The 15,467-nt window shown below is 37.7% G+C and overlaps 1 protein-coding gene across 1 annotated transcript in view; it reads right to left on the reverse strand.

The window, feature by feature from the left end:
* Positions 1-12,934: 12,934 nt before the first annotated feature.
* Positions 12,935-15,467, reverse strand: part of ACVR1 (activin A receptor, type I) — a 129,430-nt gene continuing 126,897 nt past the window's right edge. Inside the window, exons 9-10 of the mRNA XM_012640783.1 lie at positions 15,274-15,404; positions 12,935-14,146 (exon numbers count right to left, since the gene is read on the reverse strand). Coding sequence (XP_012496237.1) covers positions 14,012-14,146; positions 15,274-15,404 — 266 coding nt within the window. The 3' untranslated portion in view covers positions 12,935-14,011. The remainder of the gene's footprint in view (positions 14,147-15,273; positions 15,405-15,467) is intronic.

Raw genomic sequence — 15,467 nt, forward strand, 5'->3', positions numbered from 1 at the left:
ACCACCCAAAGGATGGACATAGTTGAAACACGGACTTGGGGGGGGGGGACCAAGGGCAACATACGTAACCTAAACATCTGTACCCCCATAATATGCTGAAATAAAAGAAAAAGAAAAAAAAAACTTCAAGATATACAGCCCCTATAAAATGATTGCATGTCAATTACAACCTTAGGACTGTAGCCTGAATAAACTCTTAAATTTCGATTACAAGTTTCTCTGTACAGATGTAAACCAAGGAAGAGATATATCACTTTTCTATCCACCTTGTGAAGATCACAACATTGACTATTTCCACTACTCCCTCTTTTGAATGTTCATCTTATGTAGATTTACTGAGCACCAAACAGAACTTCACAAGAATACCATCAATTGCCTCACTGCTCACCTCCTCCCCGCCTTTTTCCTGTGTACCCCCTTTTTCCTTTAAATGTGAAGTTCTCAACCTCTTCTGCAGAGAGCTCAGCTCACAACAGGTACTTTGTGGGCTATACTTTTCCCAGGCATATCCTCAAAATCTTGCCTTAATAAACCTCAACTAAGTGTGAGTCTCGTTTTCTGTCACTTATTAACATTGGCCCTACATAATGCCTTTAATGCCTCACCACCCAGAGTTTCCAACTCTGCAGCTCTGAATTGTGACCTAATAATTTGCATTTGTTATACATTCCCAGGTGATACTGATACCATTGAGTAGGGACCATACTTTCAGAACCACTGCCCTAAGGTATCAACTCAAAATCTGAAAAATTAATCACTTAGCACCAGAGTAAAAAAATGCATGCCATTTAAAGGTGTAAGGATCTCAAATGGAATCTTCTGGATGCAAAGGCCTACAATTTTATCAATAGCATTCAGCTGGGTACTAATAAGTGCATGTGTGAACAAACTATTCCAAACCTGGAGAAAAAATAACCTGAAAGGATTAGAGGCAACTTCCCTTGGTCTTCACACAGGACCATGCTTGTTTCTACTAGCCAAGGCACAAAAACTCATGATTCATGGAGCACTGAGTAAATTACATAGAATGGTCTTGACTCAGTAGTGAGCAGTAACTACCTTAGGCTGAGCACTGCTTAAAAGCAAAAACCACTGCATCCTAAAACAAAGTTTAGGAATATTATAGGAATACAAAAATATTTGGCACCCAATAAGGTAAAATTCACAATGTCTTGCATTCAATAAAGAATTACCAAGATCATAAAGAAGCAAGAAAATACGACCTATAATGAAGTCATTAAACGTTACTATAGCTATATTCCACATGTGCAAAATTTTAATTAGAGACATGGAAGATATTTTTCAAAACACATTGAACTTTTAGAAGTAAAAAACTACAATGTGAGATAAAAAATATGTTAGATGAAAGTATTGGCAGATTGGACATTGCAGAAGAAAACATTAGTGAACTTGAAGGCAGAGCAATAGAAACCATCCAAAATAAAACACAGAGAGAAAAGAGTTATGAAAAAATATTCTCGGAGTATCAGTGAACTCTAGGAAAACTTCAAGCAGCCTAATATTAATATATGTGTAATCAAAGTCCCCAAAAGAAAGAATATGGGGAAGTAAAAAAAGTTTGAAGAAATAATGAAAAATTTCCAAATTTGGTGAAAACTATATACTCACAGATTCAAAGAGCTCAACAAATTCCATGTATAAGTAAAATGAAAAAACTACACTAGGGCATATCATAATCAAATGCTCAAAAACTGTGAAAATAACACACTCTTAAACAGTCAGAAGGGGAAAAAAAGACATATACAGCAACAAAGATAAGAATGCTAACAGATTTCTCATAGAAAACAATGCAAATGAAAAAATAGTGGAACATACACACACACACACACACACACACAACACAACACAATGTTGCAAAGAAAAACTGTCAACTAAGAATTCTATAGTCAGTGAAAACATTTTTCAAAACTGAAACTGAAATAAAGACCTTTCAGACATATGAAAACTGAAAGAATTCATTACCAGCAGATTCACACTACTAGAAATGCTAAATGCAGAAGGAAAATGACACCAGATGAAAGTATGGATCTACGCAATGGAAAAATGAGCACTGGAAATGGTAACTACATGGGTAAGTATACACAATTTTTAAATTATTTAAACTTTTAAAATTTCCCATCCAGGCTTCCCTGAGTAACTAGGAATTATCTAGATGGGCTCTTTTCTCTCAATTTCACACACAAATCCAGAAAAAAAATAAAGGATTAGAAAAAAAAAAGGCCTGGGAAAGATTCATAGATAGCGTAAAGCCAGCATGCCCTTGTCTTTGAAATGAAATAGGAAAAATTTCAACAGTCTTGATTAACTTTTTCACAAGAGCTATGTTTAATGAGATATAGCTGTCACTATGCAGTCAGCTTTTACACTTAAATTGACTTATAAGGAGCTGCCCACTTTCTGGAGGGTTTCAGATATGACTTGTTACTCTTCTTGAAAAATTATTTTTTCCTCTTCAGCTGCTTATCTTAGGCTTATTATAAAATCATACTTGGTTATTCATATTCTAGAAAGATTATGTCTCCATTGTCCACACCTAAATCTACTTTTATCAACAAAAATTGTTTTAGCCTCTTGTCAAGCAACAAACTACAGAAAATCTGGAATTCTTAAATGAAGTGTTTTTTCATGGGAAAACAAGCAAAGACAAATCCATTCATGAGGATTTGTCCTGAGGGCTTCTTTGGGTCTCCCCAACCCCTAGAAATAGCCAGAATCACATTAACTACTCATCATAAATAAAAATAATTCTTGTTTCCTGCATGCAGGAAATTTCTTCAGTCTAATCCCTGATTGTTCATAGCTCCCTTCAGACTTGCCCAGAGTTCTAAAAGTCACAAAATGACAAATAAACCATTCTTTGATAGGCAGAAAAGTACCATTTTTATGCACACAGGATCTGGACTAAAACTGACCCAAGTAGTCAAATCTCAAGTCAACCATTTACTGGCAGTATCATCTTCAGCAAGTTCCTAACCTCTCTGAATTTGTTCCCTCATGTGTAAAAGAGGATAAAAGTTCCCTTATGAGGCTTCACGAAGATCAAATTAGAAAGTATAAAATGCACTCACAGTTCCTGCCACGTGCTGAGTACTCAATAAATGGACACTATGACCATTTTCCTGCCCAATGACCAACCTCCCAACTGAAGTATCTTTCTCTCCTTTGAGCCTAACCAAGGCTCTACTTCAGCATATGTGACCAGTCAGAACTTACATCCTTTTATATCAGGTGACATTGATAATATACCCCATTCAAGAGACAACTTCAGACACAAAATGTTGAAAGTGATGTGAACCAAATTGTACATGTATATAATGTACTCTACATAAAGTCTAGGGTCAGCATTATTCACAATAGCCAAAATGGGAAAATAGCCCAAATGTCCATCCACAGAAGAATGAATAAACAAAATGTAGTATACACATACAATGGAATATTGTTCAGCCATAAAAAGGAAGGAAATTCTGACATATGCTATAGCATGGACGAACCTTGAGTACACTATGCTAACAGAAATAAGTCAGTCACAAAAAGACGCTGAATGATTCCACTTATATGAGGTCCTTAGAGTAGTCAGATTCATAGAGACAAAGTAGAACAGTGGTCACCAGGGGCTAAGAGGAGGAGGGAATGGAAAATTATTGTTTAATGGGTACAGTTTCGCTTTGGGATGGAAAATGTTCTGGAAATAATAGAGGTGGTTGCATACATAACATTGTGAATGTACCTAATACCACTTAAAAAGAGTCAAAATGGTAAATTTTGCTATGTGTATTTTACCACAATAAAAAGGGGGGGAAAGCATATGATATGAAAATATTCCATTTTCTAACTAAAGGATGCTTATAATAGAGAACATTTATGTGTTATATGTTTTATATCTACTGATTCTTCTTATCCTTTTAATTTCACATGTTGGTCTACACACAGGGTTCACATTTTAAATTTTTATTACATTCTTAGCCCCTACATCAATTTTGCCCTTCCTCAGGAGGAGGTCAATAATAAATTGTACCTAACATAATTTCCTTTTTTTCTCTGCGAAATAACAGCTAAAAAATAAATTTAGTGCTTTTTCTTAAGATGTACTTACCTTTGCATATCATTAGCTTATACCTACAGAACTTTTTTGCTGGAGTCTTTATAGAGATAGATCCAATGGCAGGAAAAGAACAGATTTATTCAAAAGAAGATACTTTGCTAATGAAGGCTTTGAGATACAAGCATTTTGCATTGATGTTGGAGCAAGAATATGAGAGAGAATGAAGTTTACTCCTTTCCTCTTGATCAAATAGACATTCATCTCTTGTGTCTGCAACAGCTGGAACTTGAATCTAGAGAAAAACTAAAGAAAGTAATCAAAATCCATCATCAAACCCCAAGAAGGCAGCTGCTTTCCTGCAGGCAGTTGCCCATACAGAGATCGTGCAAGCACTTCATGACCCTGGCCACCAAACCACAGTGGGATGAAGCCCTTCATGGTTCTTCACTGAGTCCTTTATCGCTCTTTGAAGTTCAGCTGTAGTTCTTCTAAGAACCAACTGAAAAATTCATACAAATGCTGTACTGTAAGAAATATAAGATACAATGAAATATAAGATACAAATAAGTAAGAGAGAACAAAATTTTTTGAATCATCATGGTCATCAAAGAGTACAATTTCTTCAGATGCTTTTTATCAATCACAGTAATCAGAGCAAATGGATGGATTGGTTGCAGAGATTATGTTATATCTGGCTTCTTGATTGTTTGATTTAAAAGTCTACCATTGGGAGGCATGGCAGTTAAGGGTCACTCAGACTCAAAGATTGATAGTATGTCATATTTCTGTATTTTAGAGCCCCCTTCCTGCAGATGAAGCTTCAATTAGTTTCTGTGGAATTTATCAGGCCCCAAACTGAACTTCAGCGATACTGCATCAATACCCAGTTGGATATATAATTTCTTCCTATAGTTTTCTAGCTTATTTCCAGTCACTAAGTATAAACTCCCTGCCATTACTATCTGGGCTCTTCCTAATTCTACCTCATCTGCATTTCAACCTCACTGTAGTCACCCTTATATTTTCTGTTCCTCTAACAAGCCCAAGGGTCTCTATACTTGCTCTTCCTTCTGTCTAGAATTCCTTCCATATAAGTGGCTCATCCAGGGCCCTGCCCAAAAGTAATTGGTCACTATCTTGACCAATACTGTCAATTTATGCTGTTGTATTGGCATAAATGAATTGTCTGTTGATCGAAATTTTTAAAAATCTACATTGGGCGACGAAAGGTTGATGTCACTAAATTCAACTGAGGTTCAATTTCTGACTACAGACGGACACAACTGGTTAACTCTTAGGGATTATTTTCTCCGAATCTCAATTTTTAAGTTTCTGTATGGCTAGAGATCACCTTCTGTTACAAATGTCTTGGGCAATAGAAATGTTAATGTTAATTCCATTAAAAAATTTTCAACCCATTGAGGGAAAAAGAAAACCTACCTTCTATCATGTGGGTGATTAATGGAATGTTAGCACTGAGAAAGACCTTGAACTAGAAGATCATCTCTCATCCAAATTTTTCACTTACTGAATACAGACATGAAAGAAGTAAAGTGTGTTACCCAGGTAAGTAACCTGGCAGGGAGGTACCTGAACTTACACTTCCTTATTCTGTCTAGTATTCTTTCCTTACCAATGTTCCCAAAATTAATGTAGATGGCAACCACTTTCTCTGAATCACTAAGATGACGTCAAAAATTACAATCTCCTACGCTCTAGTTAGAATGATGTAAGTGGCGCTCTTATCAGAGAATCCACATTTTTAGTTCGTTAGCACCAAAGAATGCTGCCAAGCAGCTAGGTTTCTGACTATTGCCTCCCAGCTATCTGAGTTCTGAGTTAGTTGACCCAGTGAGGATGAGAAAGGGAGTCTCCAAAGTGCAAACTGGGGGCTCATACAACATAGAGGTGTACACGATGACCCACTGAAGTGTGGGAAGAAATTTCTGTGTATACCTATTTAATTTACATCTAGAAAAAGATTGTAAGCATTGCTAATATTAATCCAGGTTGAATACTGGTAGCCTTTCTGTGCCATATCCCAGTTAGAGAGGAGCACTCCTCCACTGAGGGTGTTTGCTTCCAAAGTATTGAAACAAGTTGCCCTTTAAGGTTTATTCAGTGAAGTGGACTTGTGAATTATGTATCTACTTCTTGCCAAATTAATTCTCACAAATTGACAATTGATTCATACAAGGAAACTGCAGGTTAAATGCAATACTAATAATGCCAGCAAGTGAACAAGAACATGGCAGAGCTGATACTTTTCCTATTCTTAGAGTGAGCTATACATCAGCCACATTATCAGGTAAAAGCATGATTACCAAATTAGATTAAATTAAACAAGTTAGCCAAAAGGGGAAAAAAAATTATCCAGAAGACTTTTCAATATGAATGGATACACATTATTGTTAATAATGAATTCTTTCTTCCAATTAGCTTTCCAGTGTCTTACTCTTAAATATGAGCAAACAGCCAAGGATCTTCATACATTTAAGGAATTCTTCTAATGAGAAACACAGAAACTAAAACAAACAATAGGGAGAAAAAAAGAATCCTGAAAAAGCAGAAACTAGGAGTTAAAGAAAACTTTAGACTCTGGTAGTGCAAAGGCAATATATGTAACCAAAGCGTTTGTACTCCCGTAATATTCTGAAATAAAAAAATAAAGACAATTATTAGTAAAATAAGAAGAAAAATAACTAAAAAAATCTATAACATTCTCAGAGAGATATGAGAATAACAATAAAAGTCAACAAGAATAAAAGTCTTTAAAAAGGTCCTTTCACAACTTTTGGAAATTAAAATGTTAAGAATTAAAATAATATGAAATAATATATATTATTAAATGTATAATCTTGAGAAATGAAAACAGTATAAATGGTAGAAGGTAAAACCAAAGAAATATTAATAATAGCTAATATTTCTTGAGAATTTACTATGTGCCAGGCAATGTTCTAAACACTTTATAGGTATTAACTCATCTAATCCTCACAATGAATCTATGAGATGGGTACTATTATTATATTATCCCCTATTTTACAAAGAAAGAAACTAAAATAAAGAACTAAAGTGACTTGCCCAAAGTTAGATAGCTACTAAGTAGCAGCAGGACTGGGATTATCATTATGCCATCTGTTCCTAGAGTCAATGTTCTTAATGTTTATGCTTTACTGCAAAGATAAAGATCTGCAAAATAGGAGAAAAAGAGATTTTTCAAAAATTAGAAGATCAACCCAGAAAGTCCAATACCTAAATAACAAGAGCTCTAGATAAAGAGAACTGTGGAAACAAAAAAAAAATCCTAAAAGTTCTGCTGAGAAAAAAATGTCACTTACAAGGACCTGACAATCAGAATATCTGAGACTTGTCACCATCAACACAGAAAGCCAGATGATGTAGCAATACCTTCAAAATTCTAAAAGTCCAACCTAGAATTCTATGTTCCACCAAATTCTTAATTAGTTGTGAAGGTAGAATTAAGACATTTTCAGATCTGAAAGATCACAAAGGAACTTACTAGAAGATATAATTCAACAAAATAAGAGAGTAAATGATAAGGAAGATGCTAGAAACCAGGGTTCCTACACAGGAATAAGCTAGGGGAATTCATAAGATAATTGTGAAGGGAGGTCACAGGAGGACAGTAGTAGCAGGTTTAGAGGACAGAAGATGCCATGAGGAATACTTCATGAGAAATATCAGTAGGTTACCTTATGTGAATGGACTGAGTTGAGATTAATACTTTGACAGAGTGTTTGGTCAGGAATTAATGGCAATGCACTGTAAACTTACCAAATGCAAAGCGAAGAAAATCATTGACTTCAGGGAAAACAAAAAGCTGTACAGGAAAGGAAATGTACTCATTGGTGGATTAATATTTACTTGGTGACAACAAACGGCGGACATTGACTTAACCCAAAATTATACTCTATAAAGCTTTATGAAGGAAGAGGTTTTTGTCTATTGTTAGCTACTTTTTTCTTGGCAATCAGAGCTGTGTTTGACATGTAGTAGGTGCTCAATAAATATCTGTTGAGTCTAAGAATGAACATAAGGAGGAAAGAGGGAGGATGTATATATGTGAGTAGGAAGAAGGTGAGGAAATGCTGGTAAAAGAGCTACATCCTTATCTTCCACAGTAAAAGTCAATAGATAATGGGTACAACTTAAAACAAGAAATAGAAGGGTAATTATGCTATTTTTGAAAAACAAAGACCAAAAGAGATCAGTATAAAAAATAAAAAAATTTTGGCCACTGGGGATTGAGAAAACAGAAGTGGGAAATAGTAGAGGGTTGCTGCTTTTTGTTATAAACCTTGCAGAACTCTTTCTCTTTTTAAACACTGACATGTATAATTTAGAAAAAGATGAAAATTACAAATCCACTGAAGTAATTATTAGCCACCTAAGTCACTTGGTAATTAGCAGACTGACCTGACCTCACAAACCAGCACAAAACTGCCATTCCTTCAATATTCCAAAACACATTCTTATTTTAGAAAGATGGAAAACGTAGAAAATAAGAAAAAATAACCTGGGACAGCATCACTCAAAGATAATCATGTTAAATATTTTGGTATAACTGCGTAGTTTTTTTTTTAGTCATTTTTTCAATAACTGAGTTCATACTGGCCATGTAAATTTGTATCCTGAATTCATTTCTAAAAACACTGAAACTAAGTAAAAGAAAAAGATCATTTGCTGGGGGGGCGGAAGCCAACCTCTCACTTCTCAGAACACAGCAATTCGGTATGCATATTCTACTTAAAAGAAGTCAATGACATCATTTTCATGCAAAAAAGCAGAAAAAGATGTATAATTTTTTTGTGATAAGCAGCAGCATATAGTATATTAGAGTCTAGGTGCTGGAATCAATCTACCTGGCTTCAAATCCCAGCTCTACTGCTTTCTGGTTGTGGGATAGACACGGTCATGACCTCAACAAGCCCCAGTTTCTCTAACTGTGAAATAAAAATAGTAGCGCCTACCTGCTAGCGTTCCTATGAGGAGTGCCTGTTCAACAGTGAGCAAAGGACCCAGCACGTAGTGAATACTCAGTAACCATTAACTATTAGCAATTGTAATTATTGTGATTAGTAACCATCTAGTGGGTGAAACTTACACCAAAAAATACACAAGGTCAGGCAAGATAAAAAAGGGCTCTAACACGGCCGGGCGCGGTGGCTCACGCCTGTAATCCTAGCTCTCTGGGAGGTAGAGGTGGGCGGATTGTTTGAGCTCAGGAGTTCAAAACCAGCCTGAGCAAGAGCGAGACCCTGTCTCTACTAAAAATAGAAAGAAATTAATTGGACAACTAAAAATATATAGAAAAAATTAGCCGAGCATGGTGGTGCATGCCTGTAGTCCCAGCTACTCGGGAGGCTGAGGCAGGAGGATCGCTTGAGCCTCAGGAGTTTGAGGTTGCTGTTAGCTAGGCTGACGCCACGGCACTCTAGCCCGGGCAACACAGTGAGACTCTGTCTCAAAAAAAAAAAAAAAAAAAAAAGGGCTCTAACAAAGCCAAACACAAAGGGTCAGCAGCGTGAGAGGAGGGACAGGATGGAAGCCTCTCCTCTCTGGTACTTGGCACTCAGTATTTATTCAATGAAGTGAATCATGGACGCACTTTGATGTCAAAGCTCAGGAATTTTGGAGTGACTTTAGTGACCTCATCAGACTTTTGGATTGATTAAGAAAGGGATGTATGAGGAGGGTAAGTTATTTAGGGTGGAAAAAGTCAAAATGAGAGTGCAGCAGAGAACCCTCTAGAGTAGAGGTCTTCCGTGGTTGGAAACTTCCTGAAACATGTGAATTAATAAAGTTTTGAAATACAGGTGTCCCTTTAACAACGTAAGTTTGAACTGCTTGGGTCCACTGCAAAAGTGATTGAAAACACAGTATTCCTGGTATGCAAAACTCACGTACAGGGAGGGCTAACTTTTCCTATACATGGGTCCCACAGGGCCGACTGTGGGCTTGAGGATGAGCAGACTGGGGCATAGGCAGGGGTCCTGGAACCAACCCCCTGCTTGTACCAGGGGACGACTGTACTGTGTCGGGGGGTCCCTGAAAGAGAAAGAATACCAGGCAGGAAGCTTTGGAAGGAAAGCGTGGGGGCCACAGAAATGCTCATTCTCAGACATGACACAGACCCCTAATGATTGAGAGGGTCTTTCAGGGCATTCCAATTCAAGTGGGGAGACTATTCTTTATTTAGGGATAGGGGTGAGAGGAGACAGGAAGATCAGCCCGTCTGTGAGCGAGCTAACATCCTAGAAAAAAGCACGTCCAGGACATGTGTCACTTGATCTTCCTGTGGAATATAAAAACATTAGGAAATAAAACAATAAATGCCAGGCCAAATGACCTTTCTTTCCTTAATCCTCCTAGGGAGATAATCTGGGAGACGAAGGAGGATTCAGGGAGTCAGGGAACTGCGAGAGCGCTGACTAAAAACGTTAAGGATCCGATTTCAGTTCTGTTACTAATTAGCTCAACAGTCACACTTCACTGCCGCCTCAGTTTTCGGATCTGTAAATTGGGGATGTGACATCTGTTCTAGCTACCTCAAAAAGTATCAGGAAAGAGATAACGGGATAATGCTTGAATTGGTCTGAATCCAGTCAGGAAACAGAGACCACACCAGGTTTTTGTTATTTTTTTGTAGGGAGAATAGTTGACTAGGAATAACAAGTTATTAACTGTCATCAAAAAGGCCAAAAACACAACATTAAAGCAAGGAAACAACTACTGCAGCTACACCCCAAATGCTGGAGAAACAAAGGGAAGAGGGTGGGATTATTAGAACTTGGAGGTTTTAAAGGCAAGCACCCACACAGCTGATGCTGGAGAAGGGAGTGCCGTTGGGCCGGTGCCGGTGTCTCTGAGCTTAGAGACAGGGCCCCGCGTGGCTGGGACCTGGCCCCTTGAGCGGTGACCCTGGTCAGTACCTCTGAGGTGTGGGGGCACAATAAAGCTGCTTCTGCAAAGATCAGAACAACTGCAAACCGGATTCATCTGCTGCTACTGCAAGGAACTGCCCCTTCCAAGGTTGGCAAGGCAGGCTAAGGTGAGGCTGACAGAACCGGAAGCAGGCTGGCAGGAGCAAGGCTCTTCAGAATACTCACAGAGAATGGCCACAGTGTCATTTACTCTCATCCTTTTGTTTTTGTTTTGCTGAAATGAGAACATGACCCACCAAAATGACCAAAATGAAAAAGAAGAAAATACTAAGTACTGTTGTAGACGCAGAACAACTAGACTCTCATACATGGCTGATGGAATGTACGCTGGACAACCCTTTTTAGAAAATGGTCTGGTAATATCTACTAAAGTTGAGCATACACCACACCCTATCACCCAAAGATTCCGCCCCTGTGTGCACACATCCTGTATGATTCCATTTATACGATGTCCAACAGGAAGTGAATAAAACCTGTGCTCTTAGCAGTCAGGAGAGTAGTTACTTTGGGGGTTGGGAACGAGGTGGGAGCAAGAGGGAAGCTTCTAGCATGTTCTGCGTCTTGATCTGGGTGCTGATTCCATAGGTGTAACCAAGTTATAAAAAAATTATCAAAATTCATCAGGCTGCACACTTTTATATATGTATACTTTTATATGTTATACTTGAATACAAGTTAAATGTGACTCCATTCCACTTCTGGGTATATACCCAAAAGAAATGAAAGCAAGAACTCAGACATTTGTACACTTATGTTCATGGCAGCATTATTCACAAAAGCCGAAAGGTGGAAGCAACTCTAGTGTGCATCAGTGGATGAATGGATAAACAAAAGGTTGTGTATACATACATGGAATATCATTCATCCTGAAAAAGGTCGGAAATTCAGACACATGCTATAACACGGATGAACCTTGAAGACATTATGCTAAGTATTTGCCCGTCTCAAAAAAGGACAAATTCTGTGTGATTCCACTTATATGAGGTACTTAGAGTAGCCAATCTCATAGAGACAGAGAGTAGAGTGGGGGTTGCCAGGGTCTACGGGGAGGGGACAATGGATAGTTAATAGATACAGAGTTTCAGTTTTACAAAATGAAGAGTTCTGTGGATGATGGTGATGGTAGCATAAGAATGTCAATGTACTTAATACTACATATGAGTAAAAATTAAGATACTAAAATTTATGTTATGTGTAACAAAAATTAAAAGTTTAATTTTTAATTTCAAAAAAGTTGAGTTCTGTGGATGATGGTGATGGTAGCATAAGAATGTCAATGTACTTAATACTACATATGAGTAAAAATTAAGATATTAAAATTTATGTTATGTGTAACAAAAATTAAAAGTTTAATTTTTAATTTCAAAAAAGTTGAATGTGACTCTAATATATACCCTCCAAGTAAATGCATCCTAATGAAATTATTGACTTACTTCTGGAGGATATTCCAGAATTTTCACTCCTCTTCATGGGCTACTCTGATCCCTACCTTTTTAATTCTGTTGTGCACAAGAAGTGAAAAATGTCAAGAATGGACTCTCCCAGCAGCAAGGTGGGATGCTTTACACTCACATAATTCCTTATACCAAATGATACCGTGACCCCCTCATCCCGTTTATGCTCACAAACCCTTGCGAGAAAAGCAGTCAGAGAGATCTGTTACCCTCACTTTAAAGTTGTGGAAACTGAGAAAAAACTCACAGCCAAAAGAATAAACAAATAAAGCTCAAGTTTCCTGATATCAAACTCAAGCTGTAAGACATCCTTCGAGTACCCTCAAGTTCATTACTAGACTTTAAAAGCAAATTCAATTTACAAATTACTTTTGTGTTTCTATTGCTCCCACAAGAAAATGCTTAATATTATACAGATCTTTTTTATACATTGAAAAACAATTTCACTGTTTGACTTGAAAACAGTTTATTTAATTTATACAAATAACTACTAAATACAAAAAGTAGATTAAAACAAAATAGTTATTTTTTTTCTGGCAGAGTTTAAATGCACATAATGGATAATTCTGAAGAAAATGCATTTTCCCCACAGCGTTCAGGACTAAAATTCTACTGAAATCTTTGCTTCTAAATCAGTAATATATTCGGTGGTGTCACATGGGTAATGGCTAAATACGTTCTGCATATGAACTGAAAAAAAGTTACAGTCTACACACATACAAATGTGAAGCACTTAAAATGTGAATTTAACTGATAATAAAAGAAAATGTCCATTTCAGAGTATAGTGTCAAAAACATTTCGGTAATAAAATCATAAGACCACATAAAAATAAGCTTTAACATATGCACGAAGCGGTTTTGTAAAAACTGCTAAGTGCACAAGTAATAAATAATTTGCAAAGTTGTGTATAAACAATTCCTAATGTTCGGCATCATTGTAAACATCAGCACATGTGTAAAATGCAGCAAAGTCTGACATTACATTTTGTTTTGCCAAATTGAATTCCTATTATTCAAAGACAGACCAGTGGAGTACGCAGCCAACATTTTGGCAAATTGGGTCTTTAAAATTAAGAGTAACAGTGCAAGTAAGGAATGCAAAGAATTCCTAGTGCAATAAAGAAGAGAAGCACAGGCAATATTGCTGATTAAAAATTCGCCACCTCCTTGAGTTTCCCGTGGGGAGTGTCTAGGAGACTTGTGAAAGATATGCAAAGCCACTGTCTTAATGCCCAGATCTCTTTTAGGATTTCTCTGTGTTCCTCCAGTTCCCTACCTTTGCAACAGTGTCTGTCCAACATTAGTCTCTGCAGTGTGAACAGTTCGTGAAATGCCCGGTTCACAGTCATTGAGCGAGGTTAGGGTGGTTTTGGTGTCTCCCCAACACATGGCTGGGTAAGATGTCTGCCGTAGTGAAGCAGCCATTTGGGGAGGGAGACAGATGGATTCTGTTCTGACAACCAGGCCAGCATTAGGTCCCAGCTGGACAACAACAACATCAAATCTTCCTTCTTGACACCATGAAAATGTCAACAGTCAGTTTTCAATTTGTCTAGGGAATTATCAATTTTGGTCAAAGTCTTTTTGATACGCAGAGCTGTGAGTCTTGCAGATGGATTCTGATACCAGCATTCTTTCATCAGCTTGGCCAGAGAGGTTAATGTCTGAAGAGAGAAAGAACAAATGACACAAGGACTAATTGGCTTTTTGGTGACCCTGGCAGCTGGGCTGATGTAATGTCAATTGTTTTGAAGAACTCTGCAGGTCTTTTGTGGTTGAAGTGATGTTATTGTCATCTTCTCTAAACCAATAATCAAGGCCTTAACCACTGATAAAGAAGCCACTGTTAGAGTTTTATGAACTCTGTCCTTTGGACTCCTGATATTACCAACTTACTTTATCACATAAATGACATAGGCCAGGTTGAACCCCTTGATGATTTTGTGGGTGCTAAAAGCAGTAATACTGACTTAGAGATAATACTGAAATTTCCAAACACGGTCATTTCTCAATGTCTTAAATCTGCTACTACTTATGAGTAGCAATACAGGATCTTCAGCATTGAGGAGCTTGTGTTTGGGATTTCGGATATGCAGAAGTGGAAAGGAAATTAAAAGTATCATTCAGGCCGGGCGCAGTGGCTCATGCCTGTAATCCTAGCACTCTGGGAGGCCGAAGTGGGAGGATTGCTTGAGCTCAGGAGTTCGAGACCAGCCTGAGCAAGAGCGAGACCCCATCTCTACTATAAATAGAAAGAAATTAGCCAAACAACTAAAAATATATATAGAAAAAATTAGCCAGACATGGTGGTGCATGCCTATAGTCCCAGCTGATCGGGAGGCTGAGGCAGGAGGATCGCTTGAGCCCAGGAGTTTGAGGTTGCTGTGAGCTAGGCTGACGCCACGGCACTCTAGCCTGGGCAACAGAGAGAGACTCTGTCTCAAAAAAAAAAAAAAAAGAAGCATCATTCAAAGTCTCCAGGTTTAAACATGACACTGCAGTTCTAGGGCTAGTAGCAGTAATAGTAAGTCTCTGGATTCCTGGAGCTGGTCGATCATAGAAATTTTTTTCTTGTGAATATTGTCATTCATTAGCAAGATCTATCAGATATGGCTTCTGCAAGAAGTACCTGTACCTACTCAACTAGGTCTAAGACCCTGCTACATAAAATAGGAAGAGAAAACACATATGCAGGGCAGATCACTCAGATACCATACCAGGTAAAACTCAAGGGCAAGCAAGTAGCAAACAACTGAAGATTGCTCTAAAACTAAGAAACCAGTGCTCTTACCGGGTCTGAGAACCACCTGTTGGGTATGTTTGGCCTCTGTTGATCCACACAGACTACTTTCCTCATATCTTCAAAACTTGGGTCATTGGGTACCACATCGTAGAATGGTGGCTTGTAATCCTCCACTATACCTGCACACAAATTGTGTTGGGTTAGCAAGAGAGTGGAGGTTCCCCTGAGGTTTTATTGATGAG

Source organism: Propithecus coquereli, unplaced genomic scaffold (genome assembly GCF_000956105.1).
Source record: "Propithecus coquereli isolate 6110/MARCELLA unplaced genomic scaffold, Pcoq_1.0 Scaffold157, whole genome shotgun sequence".
Classification (NCBI taxonomy): domain Eukaryota; kingdom Metazoa; phylum Chordata; class Mammalia; order Primates; family Indriidae; genus Propithecus; species Propithecus coquereli.